Genomic DNA, 27,206 nt, shown 5'->3' with positions numbered 1-27,206 from the left:
TCCACCGAAGACCGCGTCCCCGTTGGTCGTCGTCCTACGTGCACCGAGTCGCTTCCCACGGCCGATTAGACCCTGCGATCTTTTCGCAGTTCGGCTACCTTTTTCTTTTTCGTTCATTCATTCATTTATTTAAAGTGCGTAACTTATTATACAAAGTTATTGCACTACTGCTTACTTATTACTAGCTTATTTTCATTCTTCTTATCATCGTCTTACATGACTCCTGCATTGTTTTAATCCTGTTTGCAGTGAATCTTACTTCTCACTCATTTGGGGTCCGCTGGCCTCTCTCTAGCTCGGGTAACTCGGGGTTGCTAAGCCCGTAATGTAGCTACAAATACCGCTACAGCCCCTGAGGGCCCTTTTTCTTCTTACTGCGACGTCATAGTAAATATTTTCCACCGTTGCAAAAGTTGGAATCATCCTATCCAAAATATTTTCGATGGAGCCTAGCCACGTAAGGCAAATAAATATACAAGTAAATAGATATACAACATTTTCCGCGACCTACAGGCCCACCGGACGGATAACAACGGGTGTAAGACCGATTTACCCGATGGCTCGCGAGTAATTTCGACTGTAAGTATTTTGTTATAATAAGCAGAAATGCAGAGACGTTATTTCGAACGACAATAATAAACTTTATTTTGAGAGAAAAGATAACAAGATCAAGCATCGAAACGATCTGCGACATCGATCATGCTGAACCTACCCTTACATCAATCTGGTCAGCGCCGCTTATTGGTGCATAATGAGAGCGCGAAATTCAGACGCACTAGTACACCAAGTATTAGGGGGGCTGAAAAGTAATAAAAATGTTTTCCACTTGGAAAATTTTTTCGATGAAAAATCGAAGGACTTTTGTAAAAAGGGAACGGAACAACTGCCTTTGCCCTGGTAAAAAGTGTTAGAAAATGATAGAAATTATTTTGTGGATCAGTATTTAAGATATCTTTGATAAATAAATGTTGATAAAATTTTGATTAATTTTCGGTCCACCTAATATTTGCGAACATAGAGTTACGAGTCCTTTGAGTTATTTTTGGAATAGTTGTTTGTAAGCGCCTTTGAAACTCTCAAAAATAAATCTATGTGGCAAAATCGGAAGGTTGAGTGATTCGGGAACCTCTTCTCTCCTTTCCACGGCAGAATTTAATTATGCCGATGTGTACTTACAGAAAGGTATTGGTTTACTCCACACTGTCCAAGATGATACAATTCTTAGTTTTCGATTCCTGTCATTTTTGTTCGAGTTGATTACCTAATCAGAGATTTGTGGAAGTGCACCTACAGTCGAAATCATGCCGAACGCATCGTTAATATCCCCGACTATTTCAGAACCACCGTTTCTGGACTCGAAACGAAACCTATCCTCAACTATAAATTACTTCTTCCAACTCCATCGGCTCGCGCGGTCGCTTGCCAACCAATCGAATTCTTCCGTGATCAAAATTAATTCTTCGATCATCGTCGTCTGTTTCTCGAAAGAGTCAGCTCCGTGCCGCTGTTTATCGTCGAAAAGGTGGGGTAGGAGTCGAAACGATTAAATTTCGAATGCAGAGGAAAGAGAAGCGTCACTTTGTTCCTAAACCGCGACCAGCGCAAGCAATTTGAATGTTAATCGACGGTCCGGTCGGGTCTCATTTACGGCCTCTCGGAGGAGGTCGACGATCGCGGCTAATGCGTTCACGTCCTTCGTGGAAAGTTCGAAAGTTGTAGGAAAAGGGCACCGATACGTGGGCGTAGTCCGTAGCTCATCTTACGATTGAGTTATAGCGCGTTAAAGAAATCGAAATTTGTTCTCGAGAACCTGCGCGCAACGGTTAGTAATGAATCTTCGTTGCTCACTGTGGAACAGAGTCCTCGAAACGTGCTCGAAAAATGTAATATACACAGGGTGGGACTTCTAAGCCGCTTACCTAAAATATCTTAATTTCTTTTAATGATACGAAACGGGTACGTCGTAACAGGAAAATGTTTGGTTTAGAGGACGACATAGTACGATATAGAAGAAACTTATCTCAGTGTCATATTTTCCGAGATATCAAGTCCATTCATGTTTCTCTAAATGAGATGTGGTTAATAGACAAATTCAAAAGATAAATTCATTTTGATCTCGACTATCAACTAACCTCCTGAGGAATTATTCTTATACATACATACATAAATAATTAACACACTTCTTCATCGATAAAAGCAATTTACATACAATATAAAAGTTTTCTGTATGGTACGTTTTCCAAGTATTTTGTACAATATATTGAGTTGTCCAGAAAGTATGTACCAATTTTTAAGAAAAACTAAAAGGCACATTTGAATTTTGATATGTATTTATTGAATTACATAGGTACCATTTTGCTCCACAATCTTTCCACCATTTAAGGGATGTGTTCCGATATATTCAAACCTGGACCACCTACCAAAAATCGACATGGATTTTCCAGACGACCCAGTAAAAATTGTTCGCCCTACATTCGTTACTTTTACATTTTCCATGCGGATGAGAATTTCGTCGACCTCCGAGGCTATATCCTTCCTTGGAAGCTATCCCAATCGGATCGGTACCGCGCGGGTATCATTCATGGTTCGAAACATAACCGTGCACCGAATTTTTCCTTCCCGCGGTTACGAGCGGCCTGGAAAGAGCAACGTATAACGTTTCGCGATATCCGTTGCCCAGTGGAATTCCGCGGATATCTGATTTTCGAGCGCCGCCGAGAGTAACCCCCGACGATATCCGGCGTCACGTAGCGATAGTTTAATGACGCGGCGGTGATTTATTTCGCGTTTCACGCGGCAATAAACGGTCGATTAAAAAATGTAAAAGATTTATCAAGGCACGTCCGGCCGCGAGAGGCACACAAGTCGCCTAGAGGTACGCCCGTGCCCGCGCCGAGCTTCGACTCCAGATACAACTTTGCTTGAAAAACACACTGTAGACACAGCAGACATGGCCACTGCCGGGTTATCAACCGATCAGAAGTAAATCTCCCGGCCACTGTCAGGGAGCGTTCGACAGGCACGATAGTGAATTAACTTCGGAATAAATGGTGCCTCCTAGGACGAGATTCCATTCACGAAATTTCTCGCCGGTCGTCTTCTCGCCACCGATAAGAAAAAAATCCGCCTACTTCGTGGAAAAATTTTGTACACCTTTTTGCCCTGGCCCGCTCGTTTCAACTTGGCTCCTTGTGCGCGCTGGGATCAATGATCTTGATAACCGGCCTGCTAAGGCAGGACTTTGGTCGCTCGCTACTTTTTCTCTCTTTCTCGCTCTCTCTTTCTCTGTTTCACTTATTTCATACAACTGCAATGATTAATTTCGTAGGCGTGCGTTTGATGAATCGGCGCTTTACATGTCGCTTAATAAATGGTGCTTTCGTTCGACGGGGTTTCTAGGTTTCTTGCGATGGAGGGTAAAAAGTTAACGATGGTTGATCCCCGTGATGACAAATTGATGAAATAACGATGAAAAGTATCGATTGTCAGCCTTGACATAGACGCTGTGCAGTGGAAAACGTGATGTGCCGAGACTTGGTTTTCAGTCACCTTCGAACTTCTTTTTTTCAAGTAAAAACTGTATTGAGATGTAATACAAGTTTTTGAAGAAAAAACGTTGTCGAAGAAAATTATGCGTACAGTGAATTGGATTATCGTATATAAACGGGTATTGAATAATCAGTAGGTCTAAGTTTAATCCAACACGTGGTTGACAACAAACTGACGTTTATTTCGTATCGATTTACCATAACAACAGCGTGTTTATTGTATTTTTCACACAGACCTCTTGCGCAAAAAAAAAAAAACTTATTTACCCTGACCGAGTAGAAGTTTAAATATTGTATCTAATAATCGTTCCATGCCCAGTCGAATAATATTTAATATCCATGATAAAATTTAAATCAGGACTTTCAGGCGACCAACTGACAATTTTTAATATTTCATTCTCCTTTTAAATAATTTATTAGAATTCTTTCATATGGAGTATCTTAGTATGTATATAAAGCATAGTAACTAGACTCCTGATTTTTTATCCATTTATGACGGTACGACGGTACAGAAAATATACATAAAATATATACGATGTATGTTGAATATATTCTACAATTATTATAATAAGATTGTTATTTTATTCTGCGTAAGTGAATATATCTTTTGGTTACAATTAGCATGTGTTTATTATGTCAATTTATATCATAAATGCATAAAATTTCCAGTCTACTAGTAACAAGTATACGTCATATTTATTTCATTAACGTAGATTTATTTAAATGAAATGCAAGCTTCACGTGATAACCTACGACTTTTGGACGGCACTGTATCTGTCTGTTTTTTTTTCCATAATTTTATAAGCTTATGTAATCTGTTTCACATTGATTATTGAACTTATCCGTCCAGTCTTGCTTGTTGCAATTCACCGGTCTTGCACTGGTGTTTTTTCCATATCACATTTATATTCTTTTACAATTTTCATCAATTCTGAACTTCTTACATTAGAATGCTTTACATTCTCTCATTTACATGTCTGTTGGAACCTACAGGCCCATCTATAGCTCGGGTACCTCGGGATCGCCAAACCCGTACCGTAGTTGCTATCGACCATAACTACAGCCCCTGAGGATCAACCGTATCTGCCGATAACTGTATCATCTCCCTTACGAGTGATCATTAGACGCCGATTTAACGGAATTCCAGTGTATTACGAAAGCGGACTTTCGTTGCAGCACCATCTACCTGTAATCTAATCTCGCCACTCCTGTATCTATTATCCGCGAAAAGTCCGTGGGCACGGTAGCCACGCACGAGAAAAAACCTTCAATTTGCATCGGCCGCCATTCTTCAGCTCCTTTGAATTCCGTCGCTATAGCGACCTTTGTCCGGATCGTGCCACAATGGCCACTATCTTCTCCCTCGGTTCTCCTCTCTTCCTGGAGAAACCGTCGCAAACAAAGAATCCTCCCTCCAACCCCCTGGGAGAAAAAGGCCAAAACGGCGAAAAAGGTCGATACACGAATAAGCGATGCGCCGGTTGGATAATCCGAGAAAAAAGACCACGAAACGTGAACTCGCACTGTGCCGCGCCAACCAACCCTTTCCCCGGCCCCTACTCCCCCTGGTTTGACCGTCGCGATACCAACTTACATGTAAGTGCAGGGTGGATCGAAGTGTAGCACATTTTTGGAATCGAGGATACCATTTCGATCACCTTGGAATCTTCATTTTTATTTTTTCTCTTAGTAGGAGTCTCTTTGCCCTTGGACTCGATGCTCTCAAGTTGGACGCTCTTGAGAGTTATTTAGCGATCACGAGTTACGAAATTCGGATTCAGTCGTTGTATATCATCGAAATATTTGGCTCAAATTCGCACCATATAATATTTAATTAAAAAGGAAATCTTTAGATCCGATTGATGACGCTGAGGTGGAGATATTATAAAATAAGAATAGCGTTCTACGCGGGTGAAACCGCGGGGCGCTGCTAGTTATTATAATTATATCGACCGTTATTTAAACGAATTCCTTATATCGCCGTTATAACAATACCAACATCTATTTGCAATTATCATTTAAGATCCTATAGACGAGATTAAAGTTAGGAAATCTGCTCGACAACGGCAAAGCTTCAACTTTATCGTTAAACGATGGCCTTCGATCGTTCTGCGCATTGTACCCACTTCGTCGTTCATCCAGCGAACAAAAGTTTCTCCTATATATCTGCTCATGTAAAGATGAAAGCAAACGTAGCCTCGCAGATGACTATAAATCGAGATTCGCGTCGACATAGTCACGACGCGTTTCTCAGCGCGTCGAGAAGTAATCACTGCACCATATAAAGCGATAGCGAATTTATTCCACGGTAACGCGAAGGTGTCCCTGTGCCGCAAAAGTTATCACACAGGTGTTGGAGCATTAAACTATAACTGCCATTGTGTCCGTTCTCTATGAATAACAAGTGCTCGCGTGTGCTGTAGTTATCCACTGAATCTAGGGTGTTCGTTGTCACGTGGAAGGCTGTATGAAAAACTCGCTACGTTGACGTTCTCCGTGTGTGCGATTTCATTCGCGGTTCACCAGTTTTTGCCCCTAAAATTGCCCAGTGAAATCGGAATGGAGTAAGTAGGATGATTGAAGCTGATTTTCTTAAAAAGTGTTACAGCCAAACCTGTCTTAACTATAAGAAATAATTTGTCATACCGTATGAAAAAAAATTTTTTTTAATGCGGTGGAGAGGAACCGCAAAAAGAAGTCTCATTTAAGAATATTCATTTTAAGGGAACGGTTATGTCTAAAAATAAAATAGAGATCATAAAGAAAACTATATCTAAATAGAAAAGGAAAATTATATTCATTATCGATATAAATGCCATTTAATCGTTTATGATTTTATCGACATCGATTTGCCTTTTTGAAAATTTACTGACTTCTTTACCCTAGAAAACAATACTCTATGGCTGTAACCAAGGTAACCGCGCCTACGGTCTTTCGCAATGTCATTGTTTTCTCTTCGAGAAAGTTGTCAGTTGTACTTCATTATATTTTTTACAGTTTTATCGCGTTTTTTTACGCTGTTTGTGGCGTCGAACTTTTTTTTTCAAGAAAAAAGAAATTTTGCGAAAAAAATTGATTATTTTTCAACAAAATTTGTTTAGCACTTCCAGTGCTCCAAATTCAATTCTGTTTGCGTAGAACTGTTCAGAATCGCTTACATTTTAATAATAAAAAAAAAAAAAAATGGGGGAAAAAAGTGATTTTTTTCCATTTTCCGATGTTCCAAGCCCCTTAATCCATTCGTTCTATCGCGTTTCATATGATCGAACGAAACTACCCTTACCCCGAATACGAACCCTGCCTATTAAACGGGCCCTTACTCGAAAGATGAAACCATCCAGCTATTTCTTTCCCGATATCTGTCAAACGCGTTTCCATCGTTCGACCGTGAAGAACACGCGTCCACCCTTTCGTCGGCGGCATCGAACGTCGAAGGGCAACCGGAGTGGTCCGACGAGCTGTAAAGCGCAGCAGCTCGGAACGACAGGGCGAGCAAGTGACTCGTTACCAGGGTGAGGGTCCAGCGTCGGGTGCAATCGTCGCGACCGCAATTTACCGTGGCCGATAAACCGTTTCCCCCTCTGGGTCCGCGTAACTTTCGCGAAATATTCGGCGGTTCGTGTGGAGAGGGTGGTCCGAAAGGTGAGTGGGTGGGGACGGGGGAAGGGTGGATCGGGAGAGACGACAAAGGAAACAAAGCAAACGGCGTGACTGCGGTGGCCAATGGGAGTCCCGCGCGAGGGGACATCGGGACCGAATCAGTTTATGCGCGACAGGTTCTGGAAAGAGAGAAAAAGAAGCGGAAAGGAGGAGAAACGTTCATCGGGGGAGGAGGAGGAGGAGGAAGAGGAGGAGGAGGAGGAGGGAGGGAGGAGGAGGGTGGGAGCTGGAGGGGCGAGCGAAGGGGGAAAAAGAAGAGGATAGAGGAAGAGAAGCCAGGGGCCAACCGGACCGTATAGTTTGCCAACTCTCCAACCTTCTGGTTCGCCGCCATGGAGAGACATTATTTACAACGGAGTCTTTGGTAGACAATGCTGGGGTACCCGCGGCCATCTTTCGTTCCTTTTCTGTTCTCCATATGCAACAGCATCTGCTCCGGCCATCCCATCGGCCCTCTTCAACGACGTAGGAAAAGGGAACGCGCCACTCCGCCTTCCCTCGTTGTTCTCCCTTGGTCGTCTCTTCTATTTGGCCTCGGAACTAGCATGAAGAGACGGCGGAAACTTGCAGGCCGCGCTATCATTATCATAAACTCGCGGGGCCCCCCCGACAACGGCCGACCGTAAAATATATTGGAAGGCTTCGAGTGTCAGTTTCCCATAGGATCGGCGCAGCCCTTGGCGTTCCGCCAACTTTGGCGAATCCTCGTTGTCCCTGTTCCCCGTACGGCCGCGCAAGGAACCGTGGAAACGCTGTCTCGTGGATCTCCGTTCGGTTCCCCTCTCTCGTGCCACCGGGCAAGATTTGCAATATCGATGGACGGTCTTAACAACCTACGAAGAACAACGTGCCTCGACGCCGCCGGAGTCCGCGTCCTACGGCGACATTGTCCGGTGGTCGTGCACGCTGAAACAGACGGACGGGTTTTCTCTGGCTCATTTCGATTCAACGGATACGCTATGATTAGCCGGGACACGGGACGGAACAGGGATGACGTTCCTCGCTCGTATTATAGATTTTATCGCCGGATCTATCCTTCGACGAAGAACTCGTAACGTTCCTTCGGCAGGTGTTCCCCAACCCCCCGCCCCATTGGCTACCGTGGAACTTTTTTGCGACGGTGAAAGCTCGAGCGCAGTCGCGTTTCCGCGCCGTTTACCGCGATCACCTGGTCGACGCTCTTGTCTCTCTTCGTAATTCGTTTCTCTTTTTTTCTAATTAAAAGACGATTTCTTGTTCGACGGTCTGCCGTCCCGCGCGACGTATATCGCAAAGATCCGCGATCTGCTAAATTACGAAGTTACGTTAACTGAAGACGTATCGTACAGCGTACGTCCCGCGTCTTCTAATGAAGACGTTTACCAGCGGGTCTGATCGGTACCAGTATAATCTAGGAGATTGTACTGTTACCAGTCAGACCCGCTGGGCAACTCATCTGTGCATAGTATGTCCCGCACCATGGCGGACGCGTCAACACCTTTTCGATCGTTTACGAGTATACTTGCCATTCTGTGTCATGAGTTAACTCGCGTTAACTCGTGTTTCCATTCCGGTATGCCGTTGAACGATCACGAGCCAACGTGTGTCTAAGCTTGCATTAGTAACAGACAGTGAAACCGAACGCAGAAGAGACCCTTCTTCCGATACAAAAGAGCTCCAAATGAAGATCGACCGTTCAGATTTTCAGGAACATTAAAAGATTATATTCTAGACAAATTTGTAACTAGTGGGAACAAAATCTGACGTATACAGTTTTACAAGGTAATTACAGTGTATCTGGGTACATATTTGAACATTTAGGAATGTGTTGCAATAAGGAAGCAGCTCCATTTTTTTATGGTTTTTTCGTGGTGCGATAATGACACAGCTCCGGTCACTAAGCATAGTAGCACCTTGGTACGTCAGAAATTATTATTTACTGTATTTGTAAATAGATGCAAATAATAAAAAAAATTGACCAAACTAGATAAATTTAAAAATTACGAAACAAATCAAAAATATAGTACTAATGTTTCTCTCTCTGCTGAATATGACTTAAAGCATCACGATACTTATCGTTCCTATTATGCCTACAAAAGTTGCCCTTAACAAAATCTCTGGCTCAATTACGATAACCCTAGAACCCACGATCTTAAGTACATCTAAACCCAGCCATATCGATTCGTTTCCCTTTACAAAGGAGAGTCACCAATCTCGACATCCCTTTCGAAACCCATCCTCTCGTAAACCGCGTCCGGTTGTTAAGCGTTAGCGTTACGCCTACAGGAAAAAAAATAAACACAGTTTGCCGACACCTGCGACTCTGCAGGCAACGCAAGACGTTTACTAATAATAATAGAAGCAGCAATCATATTAGATGGGACTATTCGACTGGTTTTTTCTCCAGTTGCAAGATGAAAGAAAGGGGATGCGGCGTTTCGCTGCCGCAGGGCGGTAGGTCCGTCGCGAAGACTTGACCGAACGAAGAATCGTCACGGAGTAGTGGTTTTCTTGCCGTGGCGAATGTACACAGGTAACGCGTGCCTCTGTCACCCTGTCGGCAGCCATCTGCTGTGTCCCGGGCAGCTTCCGGCGAGGCGAGGCGAGGCGAGGCAATCGAATCGGGCCGCGGAGCTTATCGCGAGCCGAGGCAACAGAATAGCGGGCAAGAACAGCAGGAAGAAACGGATACAGAAGACGCGAGAGGACGGGGTCCCCTCGGCTATCGGCGGAAGCGTACCATCCAATGCAATGGCGGTAGATGCAGCGGTAGCAGCTGGCTGGGCTGCCCTTCTTGCAGTCAGAAAACGAGTCGCGGTCTCCTCTCTTGCGCCAGGCGTATATAGCATCCCTGTGTGCGCTCGTCCGCACACGTACACGACCCTCCAGGCTGGCGTCGGAGACAGTCGCGTATATATCGAGTTGGCATGAGACGTTTGCCGGACCCTCGCTGCAAGAGCAGCCGCCCCAATAAAAACTCCGATCCTCCGAGACCCTCTCGTTGTCTCTTCTCGGTTCCCGTCCTCTCCAGACAGAGAAAGGGAGAGAGGGCCACGAGAAAGGAGAAGGCAGAGAAGATATTCCTCCCTTCCTCGGCTCACCTTCGTCTCTCCCTCTCCGAGGAACCGGGCGCGGTCCACGTTCCGACGTTTGACAGAACAAAAGACTATCGACCGAACCTGCGAACGTCGTCGAAGGCTTCCTCTTCCCTCGGAAAGAGCGGCCTTCTGCTCGGCCACCCTCCGTTCCACCTTCTCATCCTACTCGTCCTTCGTCCTGCTGCCATCCTGCAGCCCTTCGCCCTGCTCTCTAGGTGGTCGCGCACGCATGTGCGCTACCGTCCTCCCCGACTTCGTCAGGGGTAGGGATCCAGGATCGTGAGGAATCGGGACACGAACGGATACGTGCACATTCGCGGCCCCGGCGCGTACAAATTACTGAAAATTGGTCCGCTTTTTAAGCGGTCGGCCTCTTCGACACCGGATACCGACCGGCTACCGTTCGAGATGTCCGACGGTTGATCTTTTCCACTGGTCTCTCCTCTCGCCTGGGACCCCTCGGTCTCGTTCTTGCGGCGAGGCTTCTCCACGGTGATCCGGGAATGCGACGATTTGCGGACAGCTCGCTCCGCGCACGGCACCATTGCCCTCGGTTTTTACGTTTTGCGGAATCATTTCGATGATCGTCGACCAATTGAAATGTAGGGGAACACCGGTTCCGCGCCAAGACTAATTGGGAGTTGGAGGTTCTAGGTAGATGCGGTTTCAGTTGGATAGTTCCTCGTAGAGGGCGCTGAAAAAAAGGGTTCAAGGATTCTGGGTCTATTTAGTGCCCGACAGGGTAGGCTATGGTCCAGAGAGTGGGATAGCGTGGAGAGAAATTTGTTACAGTGTCGTTTAGGATTTGTTATAATGGTCTATGATCTATAGGTTTTTAAAAATTGAATCTTTGTTTTCATACGATTTTAGAAAATCCAGGAACGTCTGTCCTGTTAAGTCTGTTTTATTAAGTCTGTCTTCTTAAGTCTGTCTTATTAAATTCATAATACAAGTTTCCGATGATGAATCCAAAATTTTGTTGAATAAAGTAGAGGAACATTTGTGTACAACGTTACGCAACAATCGGATTGAAGCATTATACTACTTACTACATGCTCATAGATTTATGTTAGAATATAGCACAGTCGATAGTGAAAATCAATTATATGTATAGTTATACTGTAGAATGATTGATCAATGATTGATAACTCATATATTTCGAATATAATGCATTCATTAAATTTAATTATTTCAATTTATTTTACTCTGAAAATATTGTAACATAAAATTTAACTTTCAATAGTTTTTTCATATTATTACATACCGTATGCATTCTGTAGTTTCGTGCACATTCGAATTTCCTATAAATGCATAAAAATCCGTGGTTTATTGGTCACCGTTTAATGTTGGAATTCATCCCGCCAACCAAATTCCCATTTTCCGGGTAACAAGCCCCTTTCAAGCGACGTCCGAAAATATTCGTCGTCCTCGCGATTCTCATTACGCGCGACCTCTTCGTCGCTCGTGACAAACGGACGCCAACGCGCGCGACTTAACGACGCTTAACTAATTAACGTAAAATTCGATCGGTCATGGAACACGAGGTCCCCCCTCTCGCTTTCTCTCCCCATTATCTCTGGCTCTCTCCCGCGACACGTTGTGTTTACCAGCGGACACGGACAACCTGCTACTTACTTCGTCCTCTCTCCAAGCGGAGAACCAGATATCACACCGCTATCTCGGCGAGGTAGCCCGTGTTAAAGGTCGAGCGATTTCCACGGACAAATGAAGTTGGCTCGCCGGTGTAAACACCTGTAAAGGGATTGTGTAACACCGACTGCAAATTAACCGCGTCGGGTATCCGCGTATTTTCGCGATTCCCCGCTGCCAAACGTCGTTCGCCTTGCCGACCAGTCCACGCGGAAACATAAACTTCACTTAGACGGAGACTGGAGCACAGAGAGTTGTCTTCGTGATCGGACGAACGTCGTAAAAGCAAACTCGAGCGAAAGTGCGCTACGGGGTGGATAGGAAATCGTAGTATACTCGGGCAGGGCGCGATTCTACGTGAGAATATACAGGAAACTGTATATACGGAACGAGTTCTTATCGAACGGTTTTGTCGAAACTTGGTATACAGGGGTTTTCGGCGTCGCTGATTCCAAATCTGAACTAAAAATTCAGAAATTCAACTCTCTCTCTTTTGGTGTCGCTTTCTCGTTACTTGGTCAAATTTATTCTAACGAGTGATACAAAATTTCACTTTAGTAGAACTATTTAGTAAGAAAAAAAAAAATGACTTTGCATGGAAGAATTTTGTCCAGGAAGAGAGCGATGTTTATCATTTTTCAGACATTCGAAACCACTATGGAACGCTTTGCGGCGTCGCGAGGAATCGGGTTAATCGTCGGAAAAAGAGGATCGAGCCGAACTCGTGTCCCTTTGCGGATGCGTCGCGAGATAAAGCGAGTCGAACGTTCGCGATTCGCGATCGCCGATGAAAGGGATGTACCAGATTCTGGGAGCAGCTGTCGCTTCTGTAAAAGGTAGCAGGAACGACGACCGCTTTTCGAGGAGTCTGAAAATACGCGGAATTTCGTGGACGCGTCTCTCTCGACGCTCTCGAGGCACCTCCGGGGGATGTGTTCTCGTTAGGTGTTCGCGCATGTGCTTCTCCGGGTGCAAGTGGAGCCGCAAATTAGTTGTAAATAAGGTCAGCGACAAAGGAGACGTAAATTTGGTCCTTTGAAGGATGACAGCGGTCGTTCGACGTTTGAATTAATGGCCCTTTTAATGGAAACTTGAGCTTACTAGCAGCTGTTAGATGGTATCGGAAAAGGTAATCGTTGACGGTGACATTTATTGGAACAAGTTCAAAGATTCGGTACGAATAAGGAAAATATTGTTTATCTGATCATCGTAATGTCGTCTCTTATTTCTCTGTAATTATCCGTGATGCATCTCAGTTCATGGAAACGATGTAGTTAAGTCCGTATTTTCATAAAGGAATTTTCAAAATGAATGTGAGTTAACTGAAATAAAGGAAGAAGGTTATAGAAGGTGACGGCCAATACAATCACGAAATTAAACGTATCGTACTAATTTCTTGCATTGAAAGTTAGCTTTCGAAAGCGACATTACTTACAGAATGACTTGGTATACCTATTATTTCTGGCACTTTCCTTTTAGATGGAGAGGATAAATTGAAATGCTTTCAACGTTTAATCATAACGTTCAACGTTTCTTTATTATATTTATAATTAAAACTTTATTTGGGATTGTGTAACCTACTATTTAATTTAAACAAATTTCTTCAATAGACATAGAAGGTACCAGTACTTGTGGAACTGGCTACATACAATTACAATACGTCAGCTTATAAGATAGGCCAATACAACCATATATATTATTGGTGCGACACAAAATGAATTATATATGTAAACTTGCAAATAATACAAATTAAGCAGCAAAACATGGTATTTTGATGTTTCTTTTCTTTATCACCCAATTTTATGGTAGTGTACGGGTATACCAACAACAACGTCAAGTTATGCAAACATTAGCTGGCCATTGATCAACGTCCTCCCGTTTAATGCTCTTTTTGCTCGTCGGATAACTCGCCACTTCCTCTGTCATCGGTCGCTCATCGAAATCGCGATCGGTCAGCAGCGAGCACGCGTGCGCGCGTTAACACGCCTGTAAACACGCGTCGTCACGATCGGCTCGCGATCGCGCATGCGCGCTCGCCCGGTCGAGGTGATAGCCCGACGTCCCCGGAGACGGGTCCGGCCATTGTATCTCCTCGCGCTCATTAAATATTAACGAGAGTCTCAATTTCTTCATTTCGTTGATGAGTCGCCGCGCGCCATCCGAGAACCCGCATATAGATTGAAAATTAACTTATATGAGCGCCGACAAAATATATACGGCGTACGCGGGGCCCCGGCCGCGCTGCACTTATACGACTCCGAGGCCTACAATTTACACGAGAGGTCCCTATGTTGGTATAACCCCTAAGTAGTATACCTCCTCGTTCCGTTTCCACCGTCTCTCGATCTTCCTCCCCCGCTTCGTCCTCCTCTTCTTCCTTCCTCGAGTGTCGAACATCTTTCCTCCTATCTTCCTCCTCTGGTTCGTCCTCATCTTCGTCCTTCCACGAACGTCGATCCTCTTTCCTTCTACGGTTCTCCAAACTCTACTCCGTCTCTGCGACACTCCCTCGCCGTTCCCGCCTCCTACTCACGCATGAACGTGAAATCCTTAAATACCTAATTTGATGCTAATTAGAACTCGCACTTGCTCCGCGACCGGATCTAACCGTGGCTCGCGTGTGGTGTAAACACAGACTGGAGGTGGAGGACGGGAAAGACGTGACGCGGTTATAGATATTTCGAGGGAACATAGCCGTCAAAACCGCAAGAAAACCGACCAACCACGAGCACTTACCTCCGGCACGCGAAAGATGTTCAACGTAACGGCGGGCATAACGCGTCGCGGACGAATAAAGTTCGCGTTTCATGGGACCGCGATCGGCGCCGCTGTCGGCCGCTTCTTAACGTAGCCTCTGAAAGTAGCCAGGTCGTTTACTAAAGCCGTACTGCGAATGGGAACTGTATTCGACGACTAACGGTCTAGTATAGACCGTCAATTTTCTGGTATTCTTTAAAATTTTTAATTGTTCAATCCATAAAGAATTTTTTCGTGAGCTATCGCATTGTTTATTTTTAATACAGTCCTATTTGTAAAAAGTATGACGCATAGTTGACAATATTCGTAGTTTATTTTTAATGAACATAATCAAAATTACGCGTTGCATAGGTGATCTTGTACGGTCCTCTTTAAACAAAGTACGGTCCAAGTTGCCATTGTGTTGGGTGTTCGGCCGATCCGATATCGAAAAGTCAAGAAACATCTTCGATAATATCGTATCGGTATCGTTATGGCACAAACTAGAATGATTGAGAAATACTGAATATTAATAAAACTGAAAACATTATGAATCTTAGAATAAAATGTTATTATCGAATTAACTAAAGAAGCGTAATTTTAATTCAACAAAGATAATATTAATTCACACTGTACAGGCACTCGTTGGAATTACAAGGCATCTTCTTTTGAATCTGTAACGTTATTATCCTGGTTAGGTTTATAATACCAGCATTTTAGCTGCACTCAGCCTCATTTGCGCTCGTGTAATTCTTGTTTCATGTGTTTTATATTCACGTATCTGAACTTCGTATATTTCCATACTGTAAACGATTAATAAAATAAATAAGCAAATGTAGTTATTCTGAAAATAGGTACACGATACGAAGAAGATTATAATATATTAAGAGAAATACCGGATTATACAAGAATGTGTCTGCTTGCAGGCATCCTCCGTATCTAAAATTATGCATTAATATATGTATGCATTTGATATCGTTATTTTATTGTGATTTATATAATCTTCATTTAATTCTTACAGCAATTTGTGAATATTTACATGGAAGATTGTTGACCATCCAGCGATGTATAAAGTATCAAAGTATGTAGACTATCATACATAAAAATTATTTAACATGTGATGACAATCGAAATGTAATTTCATTACGAGATGTGAAGTGATTCATCAAAAATAATGTTCAATTCCTGAATCAATGAAGTTTCAGAGTTCCATACATGACAGGAAACATAATTTTACATCTCTATTTCTAAAAATTAAATATCTCGATCTACTTTTTATTTTCCCAAAGAGGATAACAATGAATAGAAAGGATAACGATGAATAACGAATGGGATTTTCAAAGTCCAGATGTACGTAACTATTTATTATACGATAATAGTCGCACTCGAATGCAGCACATTAATTTATCTATACAGTTTTACATAATTGGTTCACGCATTTTAAGACGCCGACGTACATTAAATCATCTTGCTATGCTACACATGCCTAACATGCGACTGCAGCCCCCTTTGCCAACTATGCAAACTATTTTCAACTCGGATTTCGTGTCGAAAGAATTTTCAAAGAAACGTTAACTAAAGGATGAACTTGCCGCGTAATTGACGAGATCTTGCTAATTGCACGCAAAGTTACCCGATTTAGAATCTTTGTCGCGACGCCCGTGCTCGACGTCTCGTCGTTCGCGATCGATGAATATAATTTCTGACACGACGAGACGCGTATAAAAATTATAGGTTCTCGATCGATACAAGATAAATTTCTTCTTTCGATAGTTAGGAATCCTCGTTTCTATTATCTTTGCGTCGATGGTTCATCGGTTGTGAATTGAGCGCGACAAATGGCGACGTTCTCGTTTCTCGTTTATCCGTAAACATCACCTTGCTACACATCGATCTGCTGTTAAGAGACTTAGTATACCCAAGCTTTTCTCGCAAGTACACCACACGTGTCGCTTAAAGTCTGGCTAAAAATTCTGCGAGTACTCCACACTAATCGTCATTCTCACTAATGTACATACCGTGTCGTCAGTGGTCGAATGAGTGTGTTTCGCACCGATCGGATCCAAAGGTCGTGGTCTAGCCTAGATAATTATAAAATTAATTTAAATACCGATAAACTTTCAACGCTTGTAACAATGGAAATAAAATGAAGTAAATTGAATTTAAAATTATAGTTCATTTTTTAATGAATGGTAGACCTTCAACTTGCAGGTTTAAATAGTTCTTATGCGAAAGATGAAGTGAGTTGAACGTAAATCCAATCGAAATATAAAATATCTTACTATATCATGATTGCATCGAATGCATATGATTCGTGGTTGGCGCTGAGATTGCATCAAAATCAACTGACCACCGAAGGCCAGCGAAGAGCTTTCCTCGCTACCATGTAACATCCCCGCGTATCTCTTGTCTCCTGTCGGAAGCTTGACTTTAATTTATACGTTTAATTCCATCTATATCGCGTCTACGCTGTTCGAAAGTCCAAGATATTTTATTTAACCTCGGTAACTTCCACGTAGTCTCGTTTTGAACTCACCCCATCAGCTAACGCTTCAAAATATTTGATTTTGACTTATAATAATAAAAAGAAATTTTATTTTCAAGTGAAAACTTCAAAGCAGACGACGGACTTATTAATAATAATTTGAATAAACATTCAACTGTTGAAAATATATTTCATTTTCATGCGACGAAAGTAAAGAATAATTTTACATAGAAGTAAAAGAAATTGGAATCGTTGAAAATAATTTTGGATAGATAATTGTAGATAGTAATTCTCGCAATCGATGAAGATTTATTGGCTTGGGAAACACGATTCCTTTGGATTCGCATGGCACCGTAGAAAAAACTCGTTATCTTAGCTACGTTTTTGGCACGAGGAGAGGAACGCCGTCTTGACATTGACACACGTCGCTTGTTCGTTCGCTATTCTAGCCGTAAATCGCCGTTATCGATATCAAAAAGTCTCTATTATTCGGTTTCGGCTAAAAAGGAAGAGAAGCAGAGCGCGAAGTCGGGGTCACGTGTCGAGAAGGGAAAATTGAGGTACCAAAACGAGGCCTCCGCTAATTTCGACCGTAATTACAACGCGCACAGTTATTTCTACTGCGATCGACTTGGAAACGATTGGTCGCCTAAAAATATGACAAATATACGAAGTTTATTTGTTCATCGCTTTCGATTAAGATACGAAATTCTATGCTTGGACGAAACACGTGGGTATCACATCGCGTCGATGAACATAATTTAACGCATATTTGTGCGCTAACGATATACGTAGTTTGTTGACTAATAGTACTACGTATTACGGACATAATTCAACGCATTTTTATATGCTAATGATATGCATACTTTGTTGGTTAAGAAATTGCTTTTTACGCATTGTGAATTTAATTCAATGCAATTTTTTCTACCAGTATATGCGTACTTCGTCGATCAATAAATTATTATGCTGATATGCGTTATGAGCATAGTTCAACGAATTTTTATGTTCCAATGATACGCATACTTTGCTTACTAACCAACCGCTGAAAGCATTCTTTCATAAGGCATTAAATCGAATTGCCTGAAGTGCTTAGAGTGATATAAACGTCCTTTTTTCTCTCAAAGCTCGAAGTCTTCATCTAGACGTTCCTCAGGATAATCTCTCGTTGTGTTTGTGCAATGCAATTACGTAAATATGACGTGAAAGTAATTCTGCCTATAAAATTCTTAATAATTCATGTGAAACTTGTAACAATTAAATTATCTTCTACACGTGGTAGGGCCTAGATAAGGTAACATTTAAAAATGTTTCATTTTGACCTGGTTTTCGAAGCTTTTTGGTGCGAGGGACACGAATCTGAAGTCGATTTTGAGGCAAAAAATTTTTATGTCTGAAAACACCTGAAAATACGATCGTAATTGTAATCGTAATCGCAACGCGAAAACATTTGATTACAATCGCAATCGTAATTATGATTACGATTATGCCCAACACTGCCTTGTACTCTGTTCTATCGCGAAGCACAGCTCATTCCCTTTACAGTTGTTACATTTATCGAAGACGATTCAAATGAAAATGGCACAAAAATGACCCACGACTAAAAGCTTCAGACAAAATGGCCCGAACGATTATCGAAAAATGAAACGATCGTGTGATACCGCGACATCTGAAGGCCCTTGGCAGTATCGCCAGTCGAGGATTTTCCTCTTCGATAAATCGATAATGGTACCTCGTTCTCCCCACGCGTGCCCGGCTCGCGCTCTCGCTAGCGAGATAACCTATCGCCTAGTACCTTTGGTAATTCGGATGTGCATGGAACTATGATTATTATCACTGATTACTTAAACATAATCCGTCGATCGTCGCTGACCGACGTGCTCGATCCCTGACCCGAGCTTCCCGGTGAGATTTTTTCGACCAGACGATTGGATCAGGAAGACCGTCGTTGCGATTCGCTAGTCTACCGTATCGCGGTGTTATACGATCGATTGAGCGATCATCGGGGATCGTTATTCGAAATAATTCTCGTGATCGATGAATGATCGTTTGTTCCTGTTAAGCGTGATTGACGTTTGGTACAGAGTAATGGTAATCGAGACGCGGTCATCCCGTTCGACGGTGATTGAAACGAACGCGACGACTGCGAAGATTAAACAAGATCGTACACAAATAGGAAGAAATGTTTCGCGTACGGATAGAATACGCAGACCTCAGCCAGCAGGGCGTCACGCGAACCTCAAACGTAAGAACACACCGAGTCCTGAGTCGCGCAAGTCAAGACTCAGCGATTACTCACCGGGAAGGTCGTCAGCAATACAGCGATTCCGTTAAAATCCTCGTACGCTGTTCAGGAGAGAAGCTCTGCCGAACTCGAATAAAAACACAGTCGTCCGTCTTGAGTCTCCTTTCATCCGTCGCCTCCCCGAATACGCGTGAAACGGAGTCCAACTCTCGAAAAGGAGTTCACCAGCGACGAAGCTCGGAAATAGAAAATAGGAGCGAAAGAAAACGGAACGGATCCTTGGCGATCGTGTTCCCCCCCCCCCCCTGAACGACAGCGCGTCGAGAGTCGGATCCCAAAAGAGGGACGCGCGGAGATCCTTCATCCAAGATGGCTGGAAAGGCTGCTGTAGCTGTCTTCCTCCATCTCAAGCCGTCGTCAGTAAAGATCGGAGAACGAGACCTGAGAGGAAACGCCGGAATGTAGGTGATGAAGAGCGTGCAGCTCCTCCATCGAGGTCGACGGCATGCTGTTGCTGTCCCCCAGGATGCTGGCCGACGGTCCCACGTTCGGTGAACCGCCCGTGCTCGAGGGCACCGGTGTTCCGGGACACCCCACGTTGCCAGCGGACGTGTTACCCTCCTGCCTCATCATGTTCCGTCGCCATTTCGCGCGGGCGTTTTGGAACCAGACCTGGGGTATACCAGAATCAAGCCGTTCAGAGGGCTGGTCGGAAAACTTTACGCGAAGATTGGGCGAACGATGTAGTCTTTGTTTATTAACCCATTTACTAGCAATGACGAGACGTCATTTTCTTTTTAAAACAACAAAGGGTCTGGCAGGATAAGGATTGGCAATCGGCCTCCCTCCTCAATTTCCATTGCTATTATGTGCCGTGCAATGCTTTTTACCTAAAACATCATCCCACAAAGTTTCAGACCGTTACTCCCACGCTTAAATTTATTATTTCTTTTCTCGGTTACTATTTCAGATGTTTGAATTCTGCAAAAGCGAAAATATTCTTATAAACTGCATCTTGTATATTTTTTTTCAGGGTATTTTTTTAATCATGAAGGATAGGAAATAAATGATTTATTTTTTTTGCGGGTGGTATTGCAAACAACCCTGCGAGTGACACCTACCAAAAAAATCAGGATTTATGATCGGTTATTTAGCTGACACGTGTAAAAGTTTCAGAACGGTCGGAGTCTTGGAACATGGTTAAATAATTAAAAAGAAACAAAAATCCCATGCGTTTCGTTTCGTGCACCGGGCTGAAGTAGAATGAGATGATGGTCAGTCACGCTACGCGTATCGTTACAGCTATGCATACGACAGGACTGCATAATTTCACTACAACAGTCTAATAGCTTATAAAAAAATGAATCCATCGAGGTTCAATATGCTGACCTTCGCGTGACATTTAGTTCGTGTCATATTGCCAATTTTTGTTTCTTTCTAATTATTTACAAATAAGTTACAATCCATCGAGCGACGCACAGCGCGTGGTTGTAAACAATGTCTAGATGTAGATATTGTTTAAGAAATAATAAACAGAATATTTTTAAGGAAAATTGTATGATATCAATTACAAAATTGTTGAAACCGGTTGCCTCCCTGCCGTATGCATAGCTGTAAAGATACGCGTAGCGTGTCTGACCATTATTTCATTCTACTTCATCCCATTGCACGGAGCGTAACGCATCGGATTTTTCTTTCTTTTTAATTATTTAACCATGTTCCGGGACTCCGACCGTTCTGAAACTTTTACACGTGTCAGCTAAATAACCGATCATTATTCCTGATTTTTTTAGTAGGTGTCACTCGCAGGGTTGTTTGCAATTACCATCCGAAAAAGAAATAAATTATTTATTTTCTATCCTTCGTAATTAAAAAAATACCCTGAAAAAAAGTATACAAGATGCAGTTTATAAAACACGAGTGTTTTTAAAGTATTTCCTATTAGGGTATCTGATCAGAAACTTTTTGCCAGGTGTTGTATACATAGAGCTGTTATTTTACCAAGTCAATGCCGCGAATAAATTTTATATAGAGTTTCATTCAACAGCACATCGTAACAGACCTGCGTTCACTGTAAATACACGGGTCGTAAAAGAAGTAACAATCTCACTGTTAATTATTCGTCGGTCAGTACCGTAGACGTTCCGAAACGTCACGTCAGGTTCGAGACTGGTGGAGCGAAAGAAATCGAAAATAAAATTTATGTCCCACCTGAAGCACCCTCTTCGAAAGTCCCGTCTTTTGCGCCAGTTGCTTGAGATCCTTCGCATCGGGGTTCTGATTTATAGCAAAATAATTCTTCATCGTTCGCAACTGATGATGCTTGAAGCTCGTTCTCATGCGCTTCGTTCGTTGGCTCTGGTGCACGGGACCCGGTGACCCGACAGACGCGTCATACGCTGCCAATGATTCCATGGATGAAGACAGCTCTGTAGGATGGAGTAGTTCTGCAACAAAATGGCCTTTACCGAATACTTCTATTCCGTTCAACGATTCGTACTACTTGAATGCGTTGAAATTAGTCGAGATTAGCATCTTATTTCGCGTGATTCGCGACGTTACGTGAATTTACTCGCGCGCGTTTAAATCCACGTAAAATATCGAAAGGTAGTTGGGATCAATCGGATCGATGCGCGCTCGCCGGTTGCTACTTGTAAGAAAATTAAACGGACGGATATCGCGATACCTTCCGACGTATCGCGTCGAGTATATTCACTCCTACGCGCTGAGTGATTACTATCGATCAGGGACTGGGCCAGATCTCGTACAACAGGTGATAGAACGCTGTACGTTTCGAACGCAACTCGTTCGATATGATTGCGTAACGAATGAAGATAACGAGGGATGTCGACTATCATTTATGGACGCGTTTAATTGATGGAGGCGTCGAGGGCAGGGCGAGGACGGGAAGAGAAAGGGAACGAATCGGAGTGCGGAAGATTAATCTTTCGGCAACATCTTCGACAGGACCTCGGCAGGGTTTTGTTGAAAGAGGTTAAAAGAGCGAGAGAGGACGCGCGCGTGCGCGTGTATGGAGCCCATACGGCGCGGGCTTTCGCGTACCTATTACAAAGATTTCTTAATCTGATCGGCCTGGAGGACGCGCGAAAGGAGCCCGGTCGTGTCTGTAAAAAGACGAGCCAGCAGACAGAAAAAAAAGGCAGGCGTCGATCGTACGATACACGGAAGGCTCGATGGTAAATGAGAGGATTCCTCTTCGATCGTTGCTGAATGCTTGTGATCCATCAATCGATACTAGACGACTATCTAGCCTTCGTATCGGACGATTTGTTCTTCTGTTTGGCAACAATCGGATGGGCAACGTTCTCTCGAGGGATAACAGTGTCCTTCTTAAAAAGAATAGAAGCTATTGTATTTTTTTCTTGTAGTTATTCGGGAGGTTAATCGAAATCCGCTTTAATTACGTTATGTTCAACTCTGCTTTAATTATTACATGGGTTATTCCATGCCAACTCGGACACTTTTTGAGGTGACATCTCAGATTTTTATGAAATTTGTATATGTTATAGTCTTTCGTGATATTTAAACGTATCTCAAAGGATTTTGAAAACTTTTGAAAATTGTCGATTTTACAGCTGTTCGACGTTTTGTGCTACCTTTTTTTCAAAAAAATATAGCTATTAAACTAGGCAACGGATGAAAATGACCTTTTACGTGCTTATAGTGAAGACATGGAAGTATCAAATAAAAATTATTTCAGAACAAAAAAAAAAGTTTTTTGAAATTGAACGTGGCAAATTGAAATTGGCTGAATGAAAATTGAGGAATGACCCACATTTATGTTCGACTACCGTGGAAGGTATAAAGTTTATTTTTAGTCGACGTGGATATCATTAAATGTATGTTGTACGAGAGCAGAGAAACCAAATTATTATCTATTTGTATGTAGTAGAAAGATTGATCTTCTCTCTTCAACCCTTTTCACATACATTCACATGGCTAACCTATCCAAAGGTAATCGACTATAAGCTAGATTACCCGAATAGTAATCTAAATAGTAATCTACCATAAAGGAAAGATAGCTGTATGTCTATATAATTTGAATAACTTCCATCCCTTCTGCTTCCAAGTCTCAAACGTCCGACAACCTCGGCAAACAAATACGCAAATAGAAAAACACCCAAGGAATTCAACGTTGAATCCTCCGTCATTCCTGATCTCCCCTGTCAACGGTATTAAAAGCTTCGACACCTGTCATACTACTTTTCCCGACGTTCCATTCGTCTCTTTCGTGTTAAAAGCGACCCGATTCGCCGAGACTACCCATTCCAGCCTACCGAAAACGACCAACACGGCAAAAAAGCCCATTGTCGCCTCCCGATCGACATCGACAGCGCTTCGAACCAGCCGCAAACGGACCGATCGCTCGGTTCCCCGTTCCCCGCTGTACGTCGCGTCGAAACGGGAATCGTCCAACGTGAATTTCCGCGCACGTAATCGCTCCGAGCAAACCTCTCTCGGCCGGAATAAGGGCCGAGGCGCATCGAGTTCATCGTGACGCAGCTCGGTGCAGCATTTTGCCCGCCATTGAATCGGGAAAAGCAAAAACACGACGATATCGAGATGCGAGGAGGTTCGAGACGCGCCAGACGCAACAATTTTGCGAGTATTAGCTTGGCGATCAGCGTATTAACCCTTTGCGCTCGACAGGTGACTCTCAGTCACCGCTAGGTTTCCTTTAGGTTTAATTTCTATGGAACTCGAAGTGTCAATAAAATAATTGTCGTTGAGACAAAGGTGACCTGATTCTCAAATCTCAAATTAAGGATCTCATTTTCGAAGTTAATCTAAGCTTTGCATTCGTGACAATAGAATGCTAAGAAAGCATCTCGAGTCGCTGATAGATACCAGAAAAAAGGCCTCGAGTGCGAAGGGTTAAATAACTTGGAATTCACTTCGACAACGTAGCTCTGAAGTGAATAAATGTTGCAAGTAAATCGCTTTCAACTGTATCGAGAATTATTGATAGTCCAAGTGAAAAACAGCGTTTCCTGTAGCGAAAAATCATCGGTGGTGCCGATAGTACTATCGATACTTCTCCAGCAATGCTGCACGTCGGCTCTAAAGGAGAGGCATTGTGGACGACATCGGTGCAACCGTTCAGTGCCGTTGCAAGTTGCAGTTGTTGCGCGCCGCCGGAGCGAAGGAACGCATCCAATAAATAAGACGACGAGGGTAACCATTGAATTCAATCGGGAGAAAGAACGGGTTCCAGTCGACGTTCGCGGACAGCCGCTGGACCACGCCGTGAGCGGCCGGAGAGCGAGGGGGAAGTCCACCCAGAAGTAAATCCCCGAGCACGTATCCGCCATTACTGTTTATTGTCCCGAACTTCCATTCCCTGCGGACGACGGGCTGCTCCGGCTCGCGATCCAGAAAAGAGAAGAACCGCTTTCGCGGACGGCCACACCGCCGTTGGAATTCGTTCTGTTCTCCGGGGTGAACGACACGGATTTTTGTTTCCAATTCGATCGCTGGAAAACGAACGGATTCGCCGTGACTCTTTGGGGAATCGAAGAAAGATTAGGTTCGTTACGAGCCATCGAGGTTCGTAACGAGGACGAGCTGTTGATTTCTTGCGTGCCTGTAGGTTTAAAGTACAGTCGAACCTCGATTATCAAAATTAATCGGGGACATCGGTGTTCTGATAAGAGAATTTTTGGGATAGTAAAATATTCCTTGTATTATACTTTCTCGGTGTTGATTTTCATGTATGAATTTCGGAAAAGGGAACAGTAAATATTGGTAATAAAAATCACAAATACTGGAAGTAAATGTAGCTCTTAAGCCCGAAAAGAAGTATCCCGTTTTGTGTATATTCTGTGAACAACCCAAATACTGCATTGTCTAACGTTTCATTATTTCATGGATTTTGTAGTTTTCCGATGAGTAGAAGCCAGTTACGAATAGATCCCGATAGCATATTTCCGGTTTTTAGTGACCATAATTGTTCACTTCTCAATACCGTATTATTTTGCTAAAGTAGTTGCACTATCACCATTCGTAAGTTTTTTAACACGTTGACTGCCCGACTAAAATCCGTGAAAATTTCTATGAAGTTAAAATTTTCTCTCAAGATTGTTGAAGATTAGGTCATTTCATATTAGTGGTAGCATTTAATTTTTTAACCTCTCTAAACTCACAAATTCTATCCAGATTTATGTTGATTATCGCCTCACTTTTGGAATTAATTTTTTTAAATTCTATAATAAAAAGGTCCTGTCATCAATTTCCGGGTGACGTGGGGACCAACATGTTAATTACTTCGTATTTCGTTCTCAGTGTCAGCACCACGCTTCTTGCGTATCGATCTTCGATAGATTTAACAGCGATAATTCCCTTCGTGCGAATGCCAGAATTTTTCCAATTTCATTTTCCGTTCAAAAAACCCCTTTGAACGTACATTTTATTCGCTCGTATTTCTTCATGGGGTATTGTTACTATCTCAGGTCAAGAAACACCGTCAAATTTATGCAAGGAGTAATTGGCATCGATCAATCGAGTATGGTAACGGTGAATTTATGTTTATTCACAGACGAATTTGTTCGTTGAGCAGATTTGGTTGCCAAGAATTGTGAAATATGAGAAACGGTTTGAGGTGTAATTGAAACCAGTTAGATTGAAACAGAGACCGCTATGGTTGGCTAAGCTGGTTTGTATAGAAGTCTTATTACGGTTGAAATTATTTTAAGCACTTCATTCATTCGATCTATAGTAGCAAAAACAATTTTGACTATGCTCTCGACTCTTATATTTAATTGGGCGACAGTTTCTTAATCAACGATCGTCTTCAATATTTTACGTGAGGTCATCTTTCGTGGTGCGTGACGCATACAGGTAAATCAAAACTGTAAACGCGGCAGTTCACATCGATTATTATTCTGAATTTGTGCGAACAAATCTTTCAGTCTCTGCACGTTCCTTGGAATTCTTTACTTCTTTTAAACTTGCTGCGCGTTGTTTTGTTGTCCGCCATTTCCAATAATTCTTCCTCTCCCACCCCTTATTTGTCTCCTTCTTCTCCGTCTCTTCCACTTGTGCTCGCTAGTATTTTGTCATTTGATTTATCGATAAGCTAGTTTCACGAGTCTAGAATCACGTTATGAAGCTGTAATTGGCGAACCTAGCTCGTTTACCGGGGATTAGTCATTTGTTTCGTTTTCTCTAATTTCCTACTATTTTGTGATAAAGCCATGAAGTGAAAAATGATCACAGAAACATTTTTTAAAACAGCTAACACAGCGGACCATAGAATATTCCATACTTTTCACATTGAAGATAGTTCTAGATGTCGTTTAATATTTGCAAAATTAAAAACCAAGATTTTGAAGTCTCACGAACAAATATTAATTTATTTAAAATGTTCCTGCAATACATTTGATTTTGTACGAAAGGTTCCAGAATGAATTATCTTGAAAATCCATAGTCCTGTCGAGCAAAACAATACATACAGTGACTCGTATTAATATTCGGACACTACAGTACTTTACTCGTTATTACAACGTACACCTGACCATACATCGATGAATACATTGTTTGTTGTTTGCGAGATGTTGGAACATACGTTCTGTTTAACAGAAATGCAAATTTTATTTTCGACCTTCAGCTCTCCCAAAACATGATTTCAAAAAACTCTGTCTCCCCAAAGACGGTTCTCCCCGAGACCGAGCGATCTCTTTTCCCACAGAAACTAAAAAGTCCACGGTCCACGTCGCCGAGCGCGCAATCACCCGTCCAATTCCCAAAAGGATCGCTTTCCCTAGAACCAGCTCTATCAATAAACGCAA

At 42.8% G+C, this 27,206-nt stretch overlaps 1 protein-coding gene across 3 annotated transcripts in view; it reads right to left on the bottom strand.

The window, feature by feature from the left end:
- Window positions 1–14,595: 14,595 nt before the first annotated feature.
- Window positions 14,596–27,206, bottom strand: part of LOC128878425 (LIM/homeobox protein Lhx9-like) — a 30,139-nt gene continuing 17,528 nt past the window's right edge. For 2 of the 3 annotated variants that reach the window (XM_054126622.1, XM_054126623.1), the window contains exons 6-7: window positions 21,610–21,860; window positions 14,596–20,070 (exon numbers count right to left, since the gene is read on the bottom strand). In XM_054126622.1, coding sequence (XP_053982597.1) covers window positions 19,816–20,070; window positions 21,610–21,860 — 506 coding nt within the window. In that variant the 3' untranslated portion in view covers window positions 14,596–19,815. The remainder of the gene's footprint in view (window positions 20,071–21,609; window positions 21,861–27,206) is intronic. The other variant, XM_054126624.1, reaches the window with a different exon arrangement.

This window comes from Hylaeus volcanicus, chromosome 6 (genome assembly GCF_026283585.1).
Source record: "Hylaeus volcanicus isolate JK05 chromosome 6, UHH_iyHylVolc1.0_haploid, whole genome shotgun sequence".
Lineage (NCBI taxonomy): Eukaryota > Metazoa > Arthropoda > Insecta > Hymenoptera > Colletidae > Hylaeus > Hylaeus volcanicus.
The sequence above is the reverse complement of the archived record's forward strand: the minus strand, read 5'-3'. Positions and strand labels throughout refer to the sequence as shown.